The sequence below is a fragment of the Benincasa hispida genome, chromosome 9, assembly GCF_027475165.1.
Source record: "Benincasa hispida cultivar pf3 chromosome 9, pf3_genome.v1.1, whole genome shotgun sequence".
NCBI lineage: Eukaryota > Viridiplantae > Streptophyta > Magnoliopsida > Cucurbitales > Cucurbitaceae > Benincasa > Benincasa hispida.
The window spans coordinates 43,397,433-43,418,597 of record NC_143486.1 but is presented as its reverse complement, the minus strand read 5'-3'; the positions used below and the strand labels follow the sequence as shown (position 1 = coordinate 43,418,597).

The 21,165-nt window shown below is 35.0% G+C and overlaps 1 protein-coding gene across 1 annotated transcript; it reads right to left on the bottom strand.

Moving 5' to 3' along the window:
- Positions 1 to 11,467: 11,467 nt before the first annotated feature.
- LOC120085375 (stromal 70 kDa heat shock-related protein, chloroplastic-like) lies at positions 11,468 to 15,974 on the bottom strand. Its single transcript, XM_039041326.2, has 7 exons — positions 15,274 to 15,974; positions 13,426 to 13,678; positions 13,258 to 13,337; positions 13,032 to 13,174; positions 12,847 to 12,945; positions 12,167 to 12,755; positions 11,468 to 12,071 (listed from the first exon to the last, which is right to left on the bottom strand). The coding sequence occupies exons 1-7, from the start codon at positions 15,748 to 15,750 to the stop codon at positions 11,679 to 11,681; spliced, it is 2,034 nt and encodes a 677-aa protein (XP_038897254.1). The 5' UTR covers positions 15,751 to 15,974; the 3' UTR covers positions 11,468 to 11,678.
- Between the last annotated feature and the right edge of the window lie 5,191 nt (positions 15,975 to 21,165).

The following is a 21,165-nucleotide window of genomic DNA, read 5'->3' as shown; positions in this document are numbered from 1 at the left end:
ATTATATGTCATATTGTATGTCATATAGTTTTAAATCCCACCATAGGTTATGCATTGTTCATGCATCATCTCTATATTGTGAGAGTTATGTTATAGTAGCTTGCATGATTAAATTACATTAGAGCATGCTCATGCATCATATAATATAAGAGTTATATTTATACATGCATTAAGCATATTCATGCATCATCTTTATATTACAAATGTTATAGTATAGGGGTGTATGGAAGCATGTATGCTTAGTTCATTACTTCTTTATATAAGAGTTATATATAGTAATGAATGGACATTGCATGAAGCATGACACATAGGTTAAATTTATAAGAGTTATAAATACCAAGTTTAGCTTAGCAATGTGAATGTTTTTGGTTGTTTCCTTTTATAAGTGTTATAATGGAAATTAGAATTAAAATCAATAAGAAAGACATGCATGCAAACTTAGGCTTGAATCATGTTTTAAAAGAGTTTTAAAATTTGATGGAGATACTAAAGATCATGGTTTTAATGAGATTAGAAACCTAAGTTTAATCTTTTAATCAGTCTAATAGGATTAAATTGACAAATAAGAGATTAAATATGTACCAAATCTATCTATAAGGGACCTTTTGTCTAAGGCAGGTTCTGTCTAGGCTGGGGTTCTTAAGATGACAGAAACAGAACACCCCTACCTAGGAACCTACCTGGAAAAGTGAATTAGATAGATTTATTGCATGCATGCAAATTGATGATAGTCCGTTAAAGTGTTTAATAGGACTTGATTCGAACTTGTTTAATTATCAAAAGCAAGAGTTGTTTTTTAGCAAATTAAACTCTCACTTAGATAAAATCAGTAGCTGGATTGTCTAAGTTAATGAATCCCTAGGTAGAACATTCAGTGAGAGGTACTTAAGGTATTTGATACTTCACTTAAACCTCTTCACGTTTCTTCCTAATGTCCACACCGTGAGATCTATCATTGGCCTCAAGGCACCCTGAGAGTGTCCCCCTAAAGCATGGTGTTTGGGTAGGTCAATACCAAGGTGAATGAAGAGAATGTTCATAGTAAGTGGGAGCGGGACGTGTGATAACATATCCCATGGTCTCTTTCATTAGGTTGGATAACGTTTTGTGCATCGCCTCGAGGCACCCTGGGAGTGTCTCCCTAAAGAATGGAAGTCTTGCACGACTTTTTATCTGATCTTCTGTATCGGATAAGGTCGCTTTAATCTCTTGTCATAATCTATTTTTTCTTTACGGTGGGTGTATTAGGGTAGGACTTTAGGGCCTAAAATAAGGAGTTACACTTACGCGGAATTATTAAAGGTTAATAGTTCTGAACCGAAAAATGGTGACCATTAGAGTCAGTTATAAGGGTTGTTTCTGTCTACTGATTGAGAATGTCTCATCCCAGTGAAGGGGCACTTAATCACCCCACCGGTGACTTTGTCCTGCCTTGCTGGGGCATCATTGTAAAATAGATGTCTTTCACTTAGGATACATTAGAACTATTTTGCTAAAACTAAAATTGGTGTTAAAAATGGTAATGCATAGACTTATTAAGTTTGTTCATGTTTTTAAAATACTTTAAAATGCTATAGCCACGTTAGCTCTATTAAATGGATAAATTAACTGACGAAAACTACGCTAGTTGGAAAAACACGATTAATACCATTCTGATCATTGATGACCTGAGGTTCGTCCTTACGGAGGAGTGTCCTCCTATTCCAACTCAGATTGCCACTCGAAATGTTCGGGAGGCATATGAGGAAAGGACACGGGCGAACGAGAAGGCCCGAGCTTATATCTTGGCCAGTCTGAACGATGGTTTGGCCAAGAAGCATGAGCCTATGGTCTCTGTGCATGAAATCATGGAGTCCCTGCGGGGATAGACAACTATCTGCACAGCCCAAGCATGAAGCTCTGAAATGCATCTTCAACTCCAAAATGGAAGAGGGTACATCTGTTCGAGAGCACGTTCTGAACATGATGGTCCACTTCAATGTGGCGGAGATGAATGGGGCCCGCATCGATGAGGGCAGCCATGTTAGCATAATTCTGCACACGTTGCCAGAAAGCTTCCTACACTTTGTCAACAATGTTGTGCTGAACAAAGTTGATTATTCCCTTACAACTCTTCTCAATGAGTTCCAGACATTCCAATCCTTGCTGAAAAGTAAGGAGAAAAAGGTTAGTGAGGCAAATATTGCTTCATTATCAAAGAAGTTCCATCAGGGTTCGACCTCAGAAGCTAAGTCTACACCTTCAACTTCTAATACTTCCAAGTAGAAGAAGAAGAACGGTGGTAAGAGAAAAAGGAAGGGACCTGGTAACCCACAACCTGCCACACAATGGGTAGGCGACCAATGCCAGTTGAAAAAGGAAAATGTTTCTATTGTAACCAGGATGGGCACTGAAAGCGGAATTGTCCTCGCTGATTAAGGAGAAGAAGAAGGCTAAGGCCAAGGCAAAAAAAGGTAAATTCGATTTACTGGTTTTGGAAACTTGTATAGTGGAGAATGATGATTCTGCTTGGATTATTGACTTTGAGGCCACTAATCATGGTTGTTCTTCTTTTTAGGGGACTAGATCCTGGTGGCAGCTTGAGGCTGGTGAGATGACGATGCGAGTAGGCACTGGGCACGTTGTCTCAGCTGTGGCAGTGGAAGGGCTCCAGTTGACTTTATAGAATAAATATATCATTTTGAATGATGTATATGTTGTTCCTGAGTTAAAGCGTAACTTAATTTCTGTAAAGTATTTGATTGAATGTATATATACTCTCAACTTTTTGGTGAATAAAGTGTTTATTCTGAAAGATGGTGTTGAGATTTGTTCAGTAAAACTGTAAAATAATTTGCATGTGCTAAAACTGTTAGCAACAAATTCCCTCTATAACATAGAGATGTTTAAAACTATCGTAACTCAAAATAAACGACTTAAGGTTTCTCCTAAAGAAAATGCCCAACCTTGGCACCTTCGATAGGGCACATCAATCTCAATAGAATTGAGAGGTTGGTGAAGAATGGACTTCTAAGCGAGTTAGAGGAAAATTCTTTACCTGTGTGCGAGTCATGCCTTAAAGGTAAGATGACTAAAAGACCTTTTATTGGAAAAAGTTATCGAGCTAAAGAGCTTCTAGAGTTAGTGCATTTAGACCTTTGTGGTCCAATGAATGTGCGATCCAGGGGAGGCTATGAGTATTTCATCACTTTTACTGATGATTATTCGAGGTATGGGTATGTTTATTTGATGCAACGAAAGTTAGAATCCTTTGAAAATTTCAAAGAGTTCAAGGCTAAAGTTGAAAACGCATTAGATAAACGGATTAAGACACTTCAATCAGATATGGATGGAGTTTTTGGATTCTGAGTTCCAGAACTATATGATAGAACATGGAATCATTTTCCAACTCTCAGCGTCTGGTACACCTCAGCAGAATAGTGTATCAGAGAGAAGAAATAGAACCTTATTGGACATGGTTCGGTCGATGATGAGTTACGCTTCCTTACTGGACTTATTTTGGGGTTTTGTAATGTAGACTGCAGCTTATATCCTCAATTGTCTTCCTTCCAAGAGTGTTGCCAAAACACCTTTGGAGTTGTGGAACAAGCTTAAAGCTAGTTTGCATCACTTTCGCATCTAGGGTTGCCCAGCACATGTGCTTGAGGCTAATCCTAGAAAACTAGAACCACGTTCGAGGCTATGCCTATTTGTAGGCTATCCCAAAGGTACACGAGGGGGTTACTTTTATGATCCTAAGGAAACAAAGTGTTTATGTTGACAAACGCTACCTTCCTTGAGAAGGATCATATGAGGAAGCATAGTCCACGTAGTAATATTGTGTTGCGTGAAATTTCCAATGAAACTACTGAAACTTCAACAAGAGTTGTTGAAGGGCCTGCTATATCAACAAGAGTTGTTGATGGAAGTTCATCTAATAGGTCAAATCTATCTCAAAAGTTCAGGGAACCTCGACGTAGTGAGAGGGTTGCGAACCCACCTGTTTACTATATGGGTTTCACTGAAGTCCTGGCTATGGTAGCTGATGGTAAGGTTGAGGATTCGTTGTCTTATAAGAAGGCAATGGAGGATGTTGACTGGGATGAATGGGTCAAAGCCATGGATCTCGAAATGGAGTCTATGTATTTCAACTAAGTATGGGATCTTGTAGATCAACTTGATGGGGTTAAACCTATAGGTTGTAAATGGATCTACAAGAGAAAATGGGGTGCTGATGGGAAGGTGCAAACCTTCAAGGCTAGACTTGTGGCAAAGGGCTATACCCAGGTGGAGGGAGTTGACTATGAGGAGACTTTCTCACCTATTTCCATGCTTAAGTCTATCCCTCCTGCCCATTACCTCATATTATGACTATGAGATATGGTAAATGGATGTCAAGACTGCCTTTCTGAATGGTAATCTTGAGGAGACCATTTATATGGTGTAGTTCGAGGGATTCATAGTCCAAGGTCAAGAGCAAAAGGTTTGCAAACTGAATCGGTCCATTTATGGGCTGAAACAGGCATCTCGATCTTGAAACATAAGGTTTGATACTACGATCAAATCTTCCGGTTCTGACCAAAACATTGATGAGCCTTATGTCTACAAGAAAATAATCAACAGTTCAATAGTTTTCCTAGTGTTGTATGTAGACGATATCCTACTCATTGGGAATGATGTATGTTTACTGACTTCAATTAAGAACTGGCTAGCTACCCAATTCCAAATGAAAGATTTGGGAGAGGCTCAATTTGTTCTTGGTATTTAGATCTTTTGGGATCAAAAGAACAAAGTGTTAGCGCTGTCTCAGACATCATACATTGACAAGATGTTGATCAAGTACTCGATGCAGAACTCCAAAAAGGGCCTACTGCCTTTTCGACATGGAGTTACATTGTCTAAGAAATAGTGACCTAAGACAACTCAAGAGGTTGAGGAAATGAGACGAGTCCCCTATGCATCTACTGTTGGCAGTTTGATGTATGCCATGTTATGTACTAGACCTGACATCTACTATGTTATGGGGACAGTCAGTAGATATCAGTCTAATCTAGGACAGGGTCACTAGACTGCCATCAAGAACATCCTCAAGTATCTTCGGAGAACGAGGGACTACATGCTCGTATATGGATCTAAGGATTTGATCCTTACTGAATCCATGGACTGTAAGATTGTATCAATCGTAGCGAAAGAACAAGGATCATCTAAGCATTCAAATTCACTAATTTTGGCATAATATAAAGCATGCTTCTACAGAAAAAATGGGTTTCAAGACATACCTCTTGTAGAACTTCTTCAAAGCTCCATCTCCAGCTACTATCTTCTTCATATCTTGTTGTAGACCACCTCAAGATCTTCCCCACTATTCTCTTGATGCTCTAGATTGAGTTATGGGACTCAAAACAAGCTTGAATCAAGGGATGAAGGAGAAAAGCTCACTGCTGCAACAAGGTTAAAGAACCTTTCTTCAAACCAGTTTTTCTCTCAAAAACCTTTTGATTGCATGCCTGATTTTACTCCAATCTTCTCATTATATTGCATATCAACATGCAAAGAGAAGAATTGCATGAGTTGCAACTCATTCTTGGAGAAGACAAGGCAAATGGTTGCTTCATGTGTGAGCTAGTTAAGTGATGGATAATGGAAAAATCCATTTTTCCCTTCTAAATGTGTTTTTGTTTTCTTTTTCAATTTTATCTAAAAATAAAAATTTGATTTAATAAATCTATTTGATTTTAAAAAAGAAAAATTAATTAATTAATTAATAAATAAAACTCAATTAATTTAATATCAAATATTAAATTAATTTTAACACATACCCATTTTTATATATTTAAATCATATTTAAATATATAAATTCTCCTATACCGTTTAATTCTAAAATTAAACATAATTATATCTCATATAATTACTAATTTCCTTAATTCTAATTTGAACGTTTCAAATTAACTTATCACGCTATTCTAGAGCTAATCCGTTACGAGCTAGTAGGGGGACCTCGCAGACCTCCAGATCATGGGCTCCAACGATCCGAGATTAATTGGCTAAACTCATTAGACCAAATTAATCCCCATTCGTTAACTAATGTGTCATTCCATTAAAACCCATAGTTGCACTCCCCTCACTGTAGATATATTATGTCCATATGATTTAACCATAATCAGCAAGTCGACCCTTCACAGGTTGTTTGTAATAACGGTTGGGTCAAATATCTATTTTACCCCCGAGATTACGTCTTATTCCTCAAGTCCCTACTGATCTTCTAATGAACAACTGGTTTGTGATCCAATCACCAAACCAAACTCTTTCAATCCAGTCAGAGGGTGGGGCCCCTTGTTCAAGACCTGGATTCAGTACTTAAGAGAACAACCTTTCTCCTATCCCTAAATCGGGTAGGCATGAACTCCATCTTGCAAGGCTATGTCCCTAGTTATTCATCCGGTCTTATCCCCAAAATGGTAAGCTTATTGAGCAGTGCTGTTAGACTACTCTCACCGTTTGCAAATCAAAGGATAATCCCAAACAAACAGGAGTTCATAGCTAGCTCAGGATTAAGATTGAGTTAACCTAGGTCACCTAGGTGAAATAGTCAGTCTTGAACAGTAAACAGCATTATAAAGTAAGAATGACATATTTCTTGGTCTTGATCTTATGCAAACTCATTGCATAGAACGCCCCCGCTTCTCATGTCATAACATATACGAATTAGAATCATATCGTATGTAGCACTTTACAACTCTTTGTAACAACTACAAAGTAGGTTGCATCCAATGATGTTACCAGAATAAGGTACCCAACCTCATTCATGTACCATAGATCATTTTGACCATTTACTCGAACCCGATCCACTCTTATGTCTCCACATAAAGTTCAAGTACTCATACAATAGTCATGGGTCTTAGTTTATTGGATTTAGACTTTCATACAATTTATGAGATCAATAACAAGTATATCGATAATAGAAAATGTTTATGATTTTACAAACTGCGAGTTTTTAGGACATAAAACCCAACACGGACTTTGATTTTCAAATTGATAAGGATTCTCAGAAATCCACTTTAGGATCAGTGTTCACTCTTAACGAAGGGGCTGTTGTATGACGAAGCACTAAGTAGGGGTGCATCGCTGACTCCACGATGGAGGCCGAGTATGTAGAGGCTTGTGAAGTTGCTAAGGAGGTCGTTTGGCTCAAAAGATTCTAACTGATCTGGAAGTTGTTCCAGACATGTCTAGGCTCATCACCCTTTATTGTGATAATAGTGGTGCCGTGACAAACTCCAGGGAGCTTAGAAGTCACAAGCGTGGCAAACATATAGAACAGAAGTATCATCTCATTTGCGAGATTGTGCATCTAGGGGACGTGGTAGTCACGAAGATCGCTTATGAGCACAACGTTGTTAACCCATTTACAAAGGCTCTTACGACTATAGTTTTTTAGGGTCACCTACAGAGCATAGGTCTATGGAACCATTTACAGCTGGACTAGGACAAGTGAGAGATTTTGTATTGGGCCTTAGTGCCATAGTTTATTGTTTTGTACTTGTTTTTATCTGGTACACCCACTCGTTTTAGGACAAATGAGAGACTATTGGATTGAAACTCGTAGAATATCACTTACATTCTCTCCATTTCTGAATCTGACGATGAAAGCAATCAACAAAGATGTTGAACTAAAACTCTGAGAGAATAGTGGGAGAATTTCGTGGAGAGTTCGACAGAAAGTGAATACTGAGAGTGACCTTCTATTCTCTTCATACTAATGTTACTCAATGCTATTGATAGAATATTAGTTGGGAATAAATATTTTGGTGGAATGTTGGTGTTGTATTGAACGCACATTGAATGAAGGGCTAAAGAAATCGTTGAAGGAAGAAAAAATGTGGTGCAGTTTGAGGAGTTTTAAAAACTGTGGGTAATTTTGATTTTTCACATGAGCAGAAGGTCAGTCGTAGAAAAGTTTTAGGAAGAGGTCATTGGTAGAAAAGTTTTCGGGTTTGGGTCATTTTGTAACATTTTCTGTTGTTCACCACATCTCACCGATCGTCGACAGCTGCCCACACCGCTTGCCGCGCCTCGTCGACTGCTACAATCGTTCCACCGCCCAACGCCACAGATTGTAGGCGTTGGTCGTTTCGCGCCACCAGCCGCCCCTGCGCTAGCCACGAACCCACCATTGACTGTTGGTCGTCGATCAGTGTTGCTACCATCTTTTCCGGAATCCTAGATTTTCGTAAGGTAAGGTTTCACTTACAAAGTTTAATGAATTTTCTTTGGGTGCTTAACTAAGTTCTGGACTGTTCATTGAGTTTGATTTTAGTTTTGGCTTAATATTTAGTTTACTCATAATATTTGGAGGCTGGCTTGGAGATTTTAAAGGACTTTTGGGTGCTTTCCAGTAGGGTTAATGTTGTTTTGATTAGTTCTTGGTAAGTTAAGGTTTCAAAGCCCCTTTTATTTGGGTAAATTATATTTAGCTTGGGCCTAATGAGTGAATTTTGAGTCTGAATTATGTTCTTGGATTTTAGTTCAAGTAGACTTTTGGAGAGTGGTTGTTGTGATAACTTTTTTGGCTTAATTCAAGGTAAGTGACACTATTTTCGGTATCTTCGTGTCAGACACCCTAATTTAGTCTTATTAAGTTATTTAATGGATTTTAGAAGTATGGTTTGGAATTTGTGATACTTTTAAGGTTGCATGAATGTTATGAGAAGTTTGAGCATGTTTGAATCTATATGATATATTATGAATCGTGTTATGGGTTTACTCATGAAATTTATGTATATGATGTATGATTTGATTAGTAGTGGCGATTTACCGTATCGCCTCAACACATGTTTTATTTCAGGGGACCAACGGGTCCAGTTTCATGTTTTGATAGTGCACCATCAGGCCACTAGACATGTGTGAACCGACAGATTTACATTCATATTTCTTTTCCCATGTTTGACAGTGTGCCATCAAGCCACTAGACATATAAGTTAAGGTGAGATAGTTATCCTCTTAGTTTGCCATTTAGAAACAGTTACAGTTTGCCTGACCCACTAGCCCAATCATTCACTGCATGTGAATGCATGGCCTAAACCCGATAATAGTCCAAGCATTCACCGCATGTGAAATGTATAGCCTGATCTCAGTAATGAGATCACTTACTGAGTATTTTATACTCATCCTTTATGTTTACGTGTTTTTCAGGTAAGAGCAGGATACTCAGACGATTAACAAGGAATCCATGATTATGCCAAAAGGGACTTGGAAATGTTTCCGTGTTTGAGTTCATACATTTGTTTTTATTTTCCATGTTTTACCATTTTCTTTTCATGAACTTGTTTGACATAATTTAGGTATTAGGAATTTTCATTTTTGGTTAATTTTTCTTATTTTAAAATTATGTTTTAGGGGTACCCTGAACTAAATGGTATGGAATTTTGGAGATGAAATTTTGTTAAAATTCTTTATTTAGTGAAATAATCCAATTTCTTTCGTATTTTCGATGTAGATATTTTTGCGTGCATGTAGTAACGGTCCTAAGAGATGTCTTCGAAAGTCGGGTCATTACATTTCTCTTGCCAAAATCACTTTTTCTTAAAATGATGGTGTTTGTCATGAGCTAAAATTGATTTTAGAATAATTTAAAATTATTTCAAATTGATTTTGGAAGAATTAGTTTATAGGTGATTTTTGTTAAGTGATTGACTGAGAATCCGTCTAAAAAAGGCTATCTAATTCAGTTTTTGTTAAAATATTGTTCATTAGCTATTTGTGAATTTTTTTTTTAAAGTTTAAACACATGAACAAATGATGATATCATTAAATTGTTAATAAAACAAACAATTATATATGTTTTGATTTTTCTTTCAATATTTATTATAAACATTCACTTTACTCAAAATATCAACAAGGGATAGTTGCAAATATAGACATTAGACCCAAAGTATTAGCAGATATAATATGATGTAAAAAAATTACAAATATGGCCAAATTTAAATAGTCTATCAGTGATAGATCATATTATTGGAAAAAATTGCAAATATGGTCAAATTTAAATAGTCTATCAGTGATAGATCATATTATTGGTAGGAGTCTATCAACAATATAAGTCTATCGCTAATAGACTTGGGAGTCTATCAACGATAAAAATTTATCATTGATAAACGTCTATATTTACATTTTTTTATATGATATTATATATTTGGTTATTATTCCTAAAAATGCTACCAATTACAATTACCCTATCAACAATGCATATAAGAATTTAACTATAAAAATAAATATTTACCATAATTATTTAGTTAAATAATAATTTCTCAAGTAAAAAAATACAATTGTGAGTAATTGATTAACTCTAAATTCACTCTATCAACAACGCATATAAGAATTTAACTATAAAATAAATAAAAATAGATATTTACCATAATTATTTAGTTAAATAATAATTTCTCAAGTAAAAATAATACAATTTTGAGTAATTGAGTAACTCTAATTCACTTTTGGAACCAAACATAATAATTCTAAATCAATTCTAAATGTATGAAAATCATTTTTAAGAATTTGGTATCAAACATAAATTTGATTGTTTAAAATAAATTTTACAAAATCAATTGTACATAAATCTCTTTTTTTAAAATCACTACTCCAATTATCACTCCCAAACACACCCTAAGAACATTCCTCATAAGGATTTTAACCGCTTTGGAATCACTCCCAAACATGTTCTAAATTTGATAATCATTTGAGCACCATTTGGTAACTATTTGATTTGTTGGATTTTTGTTTTTAAAAATTAAGTTTATAGATACTACTTCAAACCACATTTTGAAAACTAAAAAAAGTAATTTTTAAAAATTTATTTTTTGTTTTTTAAATTTCACTAAGGATTCAACCATCGTAGTTAAAGAAATTATAGGGAGAAGTAGGTTTAATTTTCAAAAACAAAAACTCATTTAGTTTTCAAACACAAATGGATTTAAGTTGTTGACAATGTTGCAGTACTATTAACAGCGTCGTAGCTTGGTGTGTTTGGCCCTCACACGCTGCAGTGTCGCGGAGCCTCATTGCTGCTAAAATCTAGATAGAGGCACAACACTATGCCCCTTCATGCTCTCTGTCCACTATGTAACATCATGATCCAAAACTCCATTAGAGAGAAAAATCCTTTGAATATCCCAAATGGTCTATTAATCCCTTCCATACTTTTGTGTAAAGTTGCTCACCATAATTTGTCTTGGTTACGAATGGATAGAAAAAAAAAAAAAGGTAATTTTTAAAAATTTATTCTTGTTTTTGTACTCTTTTTTCTAATTAAGAAAGATGACTAAAATTTTAAAAATAAAAACAAAAAAAACGAAATAATCACCGGAAGGACTTAAAAATCTCCTCAAATTGTGTCCGAAAGGATACAAATTGATAATATGCATTGTCAATGAAACAGTTTGGAAAACAAAACGGCAAGCCTTGTCATCTTTCATTAACTGAAAGAGAAATTAAGACAGATTTCGAAATCTACCTGCTTTCTATACAAGTTAACTATTTCAATTTCTAGAGAGAAATCAAAGTTTCAAGTAAATGCGTAGAAATGTACTTTATACACATCATCTAAACTCTAAACCAGACATGCACATGATATTTTCAGGACCAAGTAATTCAAAATTGGTATAAAGCCAAACTACTTGTACTTACACTCCTATATCTACTGCATCTACTCACTCACTATCCACAAAATCTGCATCAACAACATCCCCATCAGTTTCTCCAGCTGATCCTGATGAAGTAGACTGAGTTCCCGACACAGTCCCATCGCTGGAGGCTGCTGCCTGGCTGTAGAGGGACTGCCCCATCTGCATTACTTCTTGATTCAGAGCAGCCATGGAGTTTTTGATAGTTTCGATCGACCCATTAGAGATGGCATCCTTAAGTTCTTTGAGCTTAGCTTCAACGGTATCTCGAACCGTTGTGGGAATTTTGTCTCCCAGCTCTTTCAGCTGTTTTTCAGTTTGGTACACAACAGAATCTGCTTGGTTCTTTGTGTCTATGGCATCCCTCTTTTCCTTATCTTCCTTTGCAAACTTCTCTGCTTCTTTAACCATTCTATCCACCTGCATTGTTACATTCAAAAGGCATCGAGTCAGAGACAGAATTGATGTGCTAAACATTGCTCTCTTTTGCCTGGACATTGACCGTTTTAACGTACCTCATCACTTGGTAAAGTGCTAGCGCCGGTTATTGTGATGTCCTGCTTCTTCCCGGTTCCCTTGTCAATGGCAGCAACAGAGAGAATACCGTTTGCATCAATGTCGAATTTCACTTCAATTTGAGGAACACCGCGAGGTGCGGGTGGTATACCGTCCAGGAGAAATCGTCCGAGAGACTTGTTGTCCCGAACAAACTCTCGTTCACCTTGACATACGTTAATCTCAACACTTGTTTGTCCATCTGCTGCTGTTGAAAACACCTCGGATTTGGATGTCGGTAAGGTCGTGTTCCTCGGAATGATTTTGGTCATCACTCCACCTAAAGTTTCTAAACCGAGAGAGAGGGGTGTGACATCCAAGAGAACAATGTCACTTACATCTCCAGCCAAAACTCCAGCCTGAACTGCTGCCCCGAGAGCAACCACTTCATCGGGATTTACAGTCATATTCGGTTCTTTCCTTGTCATTTTCTTGACAAGCTCCTGAACTGCTGGGATACGAGTTGAGCCCCCAACAAGAATGACTTCATCTATATCTTTGAACGACAACTTTGCATCCTTTAGAGCCGTTTCTACTGGTGATCGCAGCCTGGAAAGATGACGTCGAGAGTCAAAAATGAATTCAAACTCGTGCATATAGAAGCAAAAGCAAAATATTAACCAATGGGAACCAAACTTACCTATCTAGCAAGTCTGAACACAACTCTTCAAACTTGACCCTAGTAAGTGTAGTATCAATATGTTTCGGACCGTCACTGGTCGCAGTGATAAATGGCAAACTGAAACACAAGGTTCAATCAGAAGATGAGATAAAAAAAAATTGATCAATCAATCAAAAGGTGAAGGAGTGACAGTGTTGTTATACCTAATATTGGTTTGTGTTAAAGATGATAGCTCAATCTTTGCCTTCTCAGCAGTTTCCGTTAGACGTTGGAGCGCCTGTTTGTCTTTCAGAAGATCGATTCCTTCATCCCTCTTAAAGCTCTCGGCAAGCCAATCAACAATCCTCTGAAGGTAAACGAGGCAGAGATGTCATTTTGTGCAAATAAAGAAATACAAGGAAGAGATATAGGAAACATGAGTGACCCAACCTTGTCGAAATCATCGCCACCCAAATGTGTATCGCCTGAAGTAGAAAGCACCTCGAATACGCCATCTCCAACCTCAAGGACTAAGGAGAAAAAAAAATACTCCTCGCTAAAAACAATGTAGGAGAATGCAAAAAGACACGAGATGCAGGGCACATTATTTTTGTGTACCTGAGACATCGAACGTGCCACCGCCAAGGTCGAAAACAAGAATGGTCTCATTGGTTTTCTTGTCGAAGCCATAAGCAAGGGAAGCAGCAGTTGGTTCATTGATGATGCGAAGAACTTCGAGACCAGCAATGCGACCAGCATCTTTAGTCGCTGTCCTTTGAGAATCATTGAAATATGCTGGTACTGTTACTACAGCTTTTCCTACTTGATCATTCAAAAACTTTGATGCATCATCCACCAGCTTTCTTAAAACCTATACCAACCAATAAAAACTTTTGAGTCTATAACAGAGTCAAAATTGGAATGATTGCATTTCAATAATGGTATTAGTTAGAATCAGATTAAGTTTATGGATGTAATCGAAACTCAATAATGGTATTAGTTAGAATCAGATTAAGTTTATGGATGTAATCGAAACTTTAGAGATTAGATAGATATTGTCTTCCGAATTAAGAACTAAATTACAAACCTAAAAATATTTCAATAGAAGTTGTCTTGGTAATTTTTTAGAACTTTAATCTGTTTATTTGTATTCAATCCATTTCTTGTTTCTCTTGTTTCTTTCCTTGAACTTATTCAATTTTTTTCATATGATGTCGCAAGCAACAAGAAAGGATCAAAAGTTACTGTTAATTCTGATTGATAGAGAAGAAGTAAAATGGATGTGTTTACAAAAGTACAAAAAATTAAATTAAATAAATAAACTACATAGACAAAAGGTTAACAATAGTAAAACACAAATGTTAAAGTTTTTCTAATTTATATTTAATTTGAATGTTTGATTATGCAAGCATATTTGAGTGGATTACTACTATACCTAAAGTATATGGTTTGGTCCTCCACTCCATAATTATTGAAGTTAAGATAAAAAGAACAAAATGCATTTCAAAAAGCCGTCTATTAAATAAAAAAATTGATATTTAAGTGAATTATGTCTTCGTACATATCAATTTTTAATGATTTTTGCATATTCTACAAAATTCTACTTCTGCCCTATAACATTGTGGAGTATGCCCATTCTAACTCGCATGTTAATTCCAACCAATTGGACCTTTTACTTAATGGTTGAAAACTTTACCTTCTATTAAATTTTTTTTAGTATAGGAGGTAAAGTATTTACGAAGTTTCAACCTCAAAAGATAAAATACAATTAATATTGATCTAACCTTACTTTGATACTACTTGTTAAGTTTTTACTACATTTATTCACTAATTTTTACAAAATCCAGAGAATTGAACCAACCCTCCCAATCTTAATAGTGTCAATGAAATAAGAATCCTAACCCTATTGTCATCCATTTCTAAAGGCACCATCAATTTCTAACATGCCTATTAACAATAATTCATTGCAAACACATGGCAATATTGTTTTTAAGAGATTCTTACAAGGGAATGGTTTGCAACTATATCTATCTATCCATTAATTAATATTTAATATTTTTTTATTATGTACTTGGAAATTTATTAAAAATGATCTTACTTTCGCATGTCTAATTTGAGTATTTATATTTATATTTTAAATAAATCTTAAATTGAAAATATACTCATTCAAAATTATTATTATTATTATTATTCATTGAAAATATAAAATAATATTAAGGATATAGACTAAAATTAAATATTTGAAAATATAGTAACTAAAATTAAACCAAACTTTTATATATATATATATATATACACACCAAGCGGACGTGGCATAGATTCAAGTGGAATGAATAAAAGTTTTTAAATAAGAATATTCATGAATTTTTTTAACATTACCAAAATTCTCTCATCATCAATCCATAGTACAAAGAACTCTCAATGCATTTCAATTCAAATAACTTTAAGCAAAGAGATGGAAAATACCTGAGCGGAGATCTCCTCGGCGGCGAACTGCTTGCCGACGGCAGGGCAATCAAGCTTCACATTCCCATTCTCATCGGCGATAACCTTGTAAGAAACTTGCTTCGCCTCTTCATCAACCTCCGCCATTTTCCTTCCAATGAACCTCTTCACAGAGAAGAAAGTGTTCTCCGGATTAACCACCGCCTGCCGCTTCGCCAACTGACCAACAAGCCGATCGCCAGTCTTCGTATACGCCACCACCGACGGCGTCGTCCTCTGTCCCTCCGCGTTGGTCACGATCGTCGGCTGCCCTCCCTCCATTGCCGCCACCGCGGAGTTCGTGGTACCTAAGTCGATTCCGACGACCTTCTCGCACCGGATTACGGAAACCGATGTGGTTCCGCGTTTCCGATTCCAGGACTTGTTGGAGTCGGGGAATCGGAGATTGGAGGTTCGGAAAACATGGAGGTGCGTTGCTACTGCGGAACTGAAGGCCATTTTGGTGAGTGTGTTGTGAGGAGGAAGAAGAAGAAGAAGAAGATGGTAGGGGAAATGGTGAGAATTAGGGGGAAATTATAGAGGGAAATGAGGGAGATTTGATGGTGAAGAGGAAGAATCTGAGTTGTTCGAGAAGGATCGAAGTGTTTTGGGAAGGGGGATTTTGAAAGAGGGATTTCTATTGGGTTCTAGAGAGTTTTGGGTTTGAAAGGGAAGATGGGAATAAGGAAGGAGAAGAAGCAACTGGAAACGTCTTGCATCGATCGTCATCATCGGCCGTTTCTAATTTGTGGGGCCCTCTTCTAGTTCGTTAATTTAAACCATTATCAATATATATATATATATATTTTTTCTTTTTGGAAAGCAAATTCATTAAGCAACCAGACTAAACCGAAGGTCTTCAAAAACCAAAGGAAATTGAAGAAAGAGGAAGCGAATAGGACTGGGCTTCCACCTCATCAATCAAATTTCTCGGCTTCCTTAAATCCTCCTCTTCCCGGTTCCAAACACTTGATCATTCCTATGACATCAGATTCAACAACAATGGAGGAGAGCATCATATTGAGAGTAATTAGGCATTTAATCTTCGAATAAATAGTATGTGACCTTTCATATAGAATTACATTATTTTATCAATAATTATATTTTTTTTCGTTATTAACCAACTTAAAAAAAATATGACTATTTAAATGACCCCGAATAGTCTACAAATATATGTCTCTTTTTCAAATTGCATTGAACAACTTTTTTATAAGTATTTTACTCTCATAAAACTTTTCTTCCTTTTTATAAATTTGTGCAGGTTCGGTTTATTTTCACAAAGTGTAGTGGATATTGTGGACGAGGTGCTACTTTCATAAGAAAGTTAATATGTTCTATTTTGGAAGACAATTAATCAAGAAACTCAGGTAGTTGAGTAAGTAAAATTGTCTTAAGTAAATAACGTGAAGTCGTTGGGCTACTAGATTCTATATTTTCTAATTTTTGGTGATCATACTATCCATATAACAATCCTAAGATAATTTTAGTGTATCATGATTGTGGTTGTAATTTCCTACTTTTCTTCGTGCATTTGTATTGGTGTTTGTGAAATTTAATGTATCTATTTTTTTTTTAACCTTTCGGCCTTTTGTGCATTTAATTTTGCTTTTGTCATGCATCTAATTCGTGCAATTTTTTTCTACCGGTGAAAATGGAATTAAGAATATTAATCTTGTAATCTCTATTATTTCTATGAAGTGGCTTTTATTTTGTTAATATTGGCAATTTGAAAATGTTGGTGACTTCAAGATATTTTCCTTTTCTGTAAATTTGAATAATTGAGCTATATAATGTGATTTTTCATTATTGGAAGTAAGATTGGTCTATTGGAATAAAATTGGTTGATTGTGATTTTTTCCCACTTTGTTTCGATTTAACATTTTTTATAAAAAAAATGAAAATCTCTTCTTTCAATTGATTGTATTCTGAAAATGAATTCCATTTATTTATATATAATATATATAAATAATTGTTTGTTACATATATATGTTTTCTAAGATCAGTGGGAAAACAAATGGTGCTGTTCTGTCTGGCATAGACTTTGGTACTAGAAAGAAAAATGTGTGTTGTTCCATTGGTTTAAGGTGTTTTATTTTAGAATTATTTATACATCTTATGTGACTTCAAAAGATATTGTTCTGTATATTTTGAGATTGAGTAATTTTCTAATTTGGAAAGATATTGAAAATTTTGAATTATATATAGGTATATATATATATATATATTTAAAAAAAATTCTTTCATATTATGGCTATTCATATTGAAAGTTGTGAGAATGTGCTTGCACGATTTTTGTATAATTTCATTAACTTTTTAGTACCTATAACAACTTCGTTATTAGAGAAAAGTGTCTTGCTGACTTTTCACCTTTTTCTAGGGGTGGATTTGAGTTTTTTTTTTTTTTTTTGATAAAGAAACGAATTTTGTTGGATATAACCATTTTATACGTACGTACGTACGTACGTACATACATACATATGTATGTATGTATGTATAAAACAGAATTGAGAAAGGATGATATATATATGTATAACTGCAGTGATTTAGCCATGAGTATTGTAGTATTTCAATTTTTTAATTGGCTTATTTCGGTCCATTGTTACTATTATGTATAATGGGTATCAAATGTAATTTTCTCTTGTTGTGTTACATTTCAAACATAATGAATAATGTCTCAAGTTTTCTTTTTGTGAGAACTTGTTTGGTAAAGTTATTTACCTTGTTTCACAATTATTTAGTGATCGCTTTCACATAAATGTCATCAACGATACAAAATCTTGCACCATTTTTTGTGGAAAGCATAGAGAAATTTAATGGTAATGATTCCAAATGATGACAAGATCTTTGACTTTGTCAAGATTTTTGAAAGAACATACTATTGTAATGTTTGAGGGGGTGGCCACCAAAGAAAAGTTTCTTGCTCTTGAGGCATAGAAACATATGCAAAATATTTATGTAAGAGCCACATTTTGAGTGGACTAGATAACACACTAAAAAATGTGTGTAGTGGTAGATTTGGAAAGAAAAAATGGGAATCGTTAGAGAAAAATAATATATATATAAGACAGAAGATGTCGCCATAGTAATGAAATTTATACTCAGAAATTTTCTGATGTATAAAATGATTGATTCCAAAATCGGAATAAAATACATTTTGTGAATATGTCTCCCCATGGTTGAAGGTTGATTATATTTTATATGGAATTTCATATATGAAAATATAAGAAATTCGTTGTGAATTATGAAAAGGTTGAAACCTTCTTAAAATCTTATGTCATTGTGGGAAAAGTGACTATTCCTAATTGATAATCCAAGATTGAGAATATTTGATAACAATTTAAAAAGAGGTTGGGATATGTTTGAGTTGGCTACAAAATTTTTATATGGTATTCCTAAAGTGTGAATACAACTTAAACCTCTTTAGTGAATAATAATAAGTCTCGACATATATGATGAAGACTTAATACAATCAGAAAACTATTTTCTAGTGGAATTATCATAATTGACTTTGTAAGGGCAGAAGATAATATTGCAAATCCACTTGTAAAAGGCCTAGCTAAAGAGTTGGTTGAAAGTTCATCAAGGAGAATGAGATTAAAACCTTTAATTTTAAAAAGTTAACCAAAGAGACAACCCAACCTCGTTGACTGGAGATCCAAAGATCTAGGTTCAACGGGCAAATCGACCTCTAGATGAGACAGTGCAATATGGTTTTAGGGTAAGCATTGTGCTTTAATGATTTCTATAATTTATTGAATAATTATTTATGAAAAGAGCACATATGATGTTCTTTATAAGAATCACCTATGTGAGTGTGAAGGGATCGCTTCTATGAGAGTTTTTAAGGTAAATTCTCTAATACTTATGAGATCAGGCGGTGTTGAAGGTCAAAATGAACACAATTATGAGAACACATTTTGTTATAATGAGAAACTGTGTGACATCAATTGTCTTAGTTACTCTAGAACGACTGATAGTTTAAGGCATCAAGTCCACTTTTTAGCTAAGTAAACTCAATTGATGTTCACTAGGAAAAGTTCAAAGTGTTTACTACTTATATCGATGCAGATTCTTCATTGGAAAATGTCAAACGTTTTCTTTTTCCTTTTATCTTAAATTGTCAACTTACCATTTATGGGGGGCATTGTTGAAATAAATGGTATGTGACCTTTCATGTAGAGTTGCATTATTTCATGAATAAACATATTTTTTCATAACTAACCAACTTGAAGAAGAGACATGCCTATTCGAATGTAAACTCAGACACTAGAGTGAGTAAAATTGTCTTAAGGAGACAACGTGAGGTTGTTGGGCTCAAATTCTCTGGACAATTGCCTGGGCTTCTAAGAATTTTTCTCTTTGTTTAAGCCATGTTGACTTGTTCATTTAATTATTTTTGTTGTTGCTAATATTGTGGGACTCTAGATCCCACGACCAAATCGGTAATCCGATTGCGGAGGGTGAGAATACTTTAATTCAATTACATTTAAAGTGTGAACATCTTAATTGAACACAATATTTGAAAGAATAAATTAAATAGAACACTCCATTTAACGACCTCCAACAACTAACTTCGATGACCACCTATTAGTGGTCATCTTCGACGTTTAACTATTAACTCCAACAACTAGCTCTAACTGCCAACTCTGGCAAGGACCACCTCTGACGACCAACCATATAAATTATCTCCAACAACCAACTCTAATGACCAATTAGATGGACCATATGCTAAAAAAAAAAAAAAAAAAAAAAAAAAAAAAAAAAAAAAAAAAAAAAAAAAAAAAAAAAAAACTCAACAAAACAAATTACTATTTATTTAAAACACTTTTGAGAAAATTTAACCAATCTGAAATTAAAATGATCACAGAACATGAATGTTTCACAGATAGTCCTAGCAATCACAAAAATAATAAATAAAGTCCCAATAACAAATTAAACGAACAATAAACAGTTTGATTACTTAAATTAATGACATATCACCTGTGATTGAGGGGCAGTGTGCTTGGAAAAGATAAATTCACTAATATGAAAAGTCAAACATTTACAATAACGACAATTACATTAACATACATGGAGCCTAACTTATTATTGAACACCTAGGTTCTCCTTAGATGTGAAACTCCTTCTCAATAGAGTTTAGCTCCTCTTAAGTATGTGAATATTAGTGAAGAATCACTTAGGCTCTCACTAAGTGTGAGATGTTAGCATAATTATTTTAAATCTACATTGAATAAATTAAACCTAGGATAATTAATGCCAAATTGCTAAGAATAATTAACATACCGGATTTCATTAAGAGATTGATGATAACTTCAAGATGACGATGGCTTTAAGATGAGTATAGTATTCCTCAACCAAAACTCTGAATGTCGTTAGTGGGATCTATCTTTAGATGGGATTTAAGAAAGACTGAGTGTGTATTGTTTTGGTATGTTGGGGATCAAAGCACTTTCAATTAGGGTTCCCATTAAAACCGTAATTAACTAGGAATGAGCTTCTACCAATCCCATACTCAATTAGGAATCTAGACTCTTAATTAAATAGATCACATGATAGAGCTCAAACTAATAAAATAACCCAATGTGATAAAAGATTAGCCCACATATATACACTCCATACTTTAACTATACATATTATTATTTAAAATATGTCTAACATGAGACATCTTCTCACCAATGCTTTATCTTTCCACCTTCAAATAAAGACCGCTCAAATTGATAAACTTAGGCTCCCTAAGTTTGAGAACGCCTTCTCGATCAACGTTATCTTAGGATCCCCCTAAGGATGAGAATCTCTTCTCAACCAAGGATGCCTTAGGCTCCCCTTAAGAGATCTGCTGGAACAGGATCAGAGATCCTGAGGCATGCGATCAAC

Excerpts from the sequence above, each read along its gene's own strand:
- LOC120085375 (XM_039041326.2), bottom strand. The coding sequence starts at position 15,750 with ATGGCCTTCAGTTCCGCAGTAGCAACGCACCTCCATGTTTTCCGAACC. Across the intron at positions 13,175-13,257 it reads GTGGCGATGATTTCGACAAG|AGGATTGTTGATTGGCTTGC; the intron begins GTTGGGTCACTC and ends GTTTACCTTCAG. Across the intron at positions 12,072-12,166 it reads GCACTTTACCAAGTGATGAG|GTGGATAGAATGGTTAAAGA; the intron begins GTACGTTAAAAC and ends GTAACAATGCAG.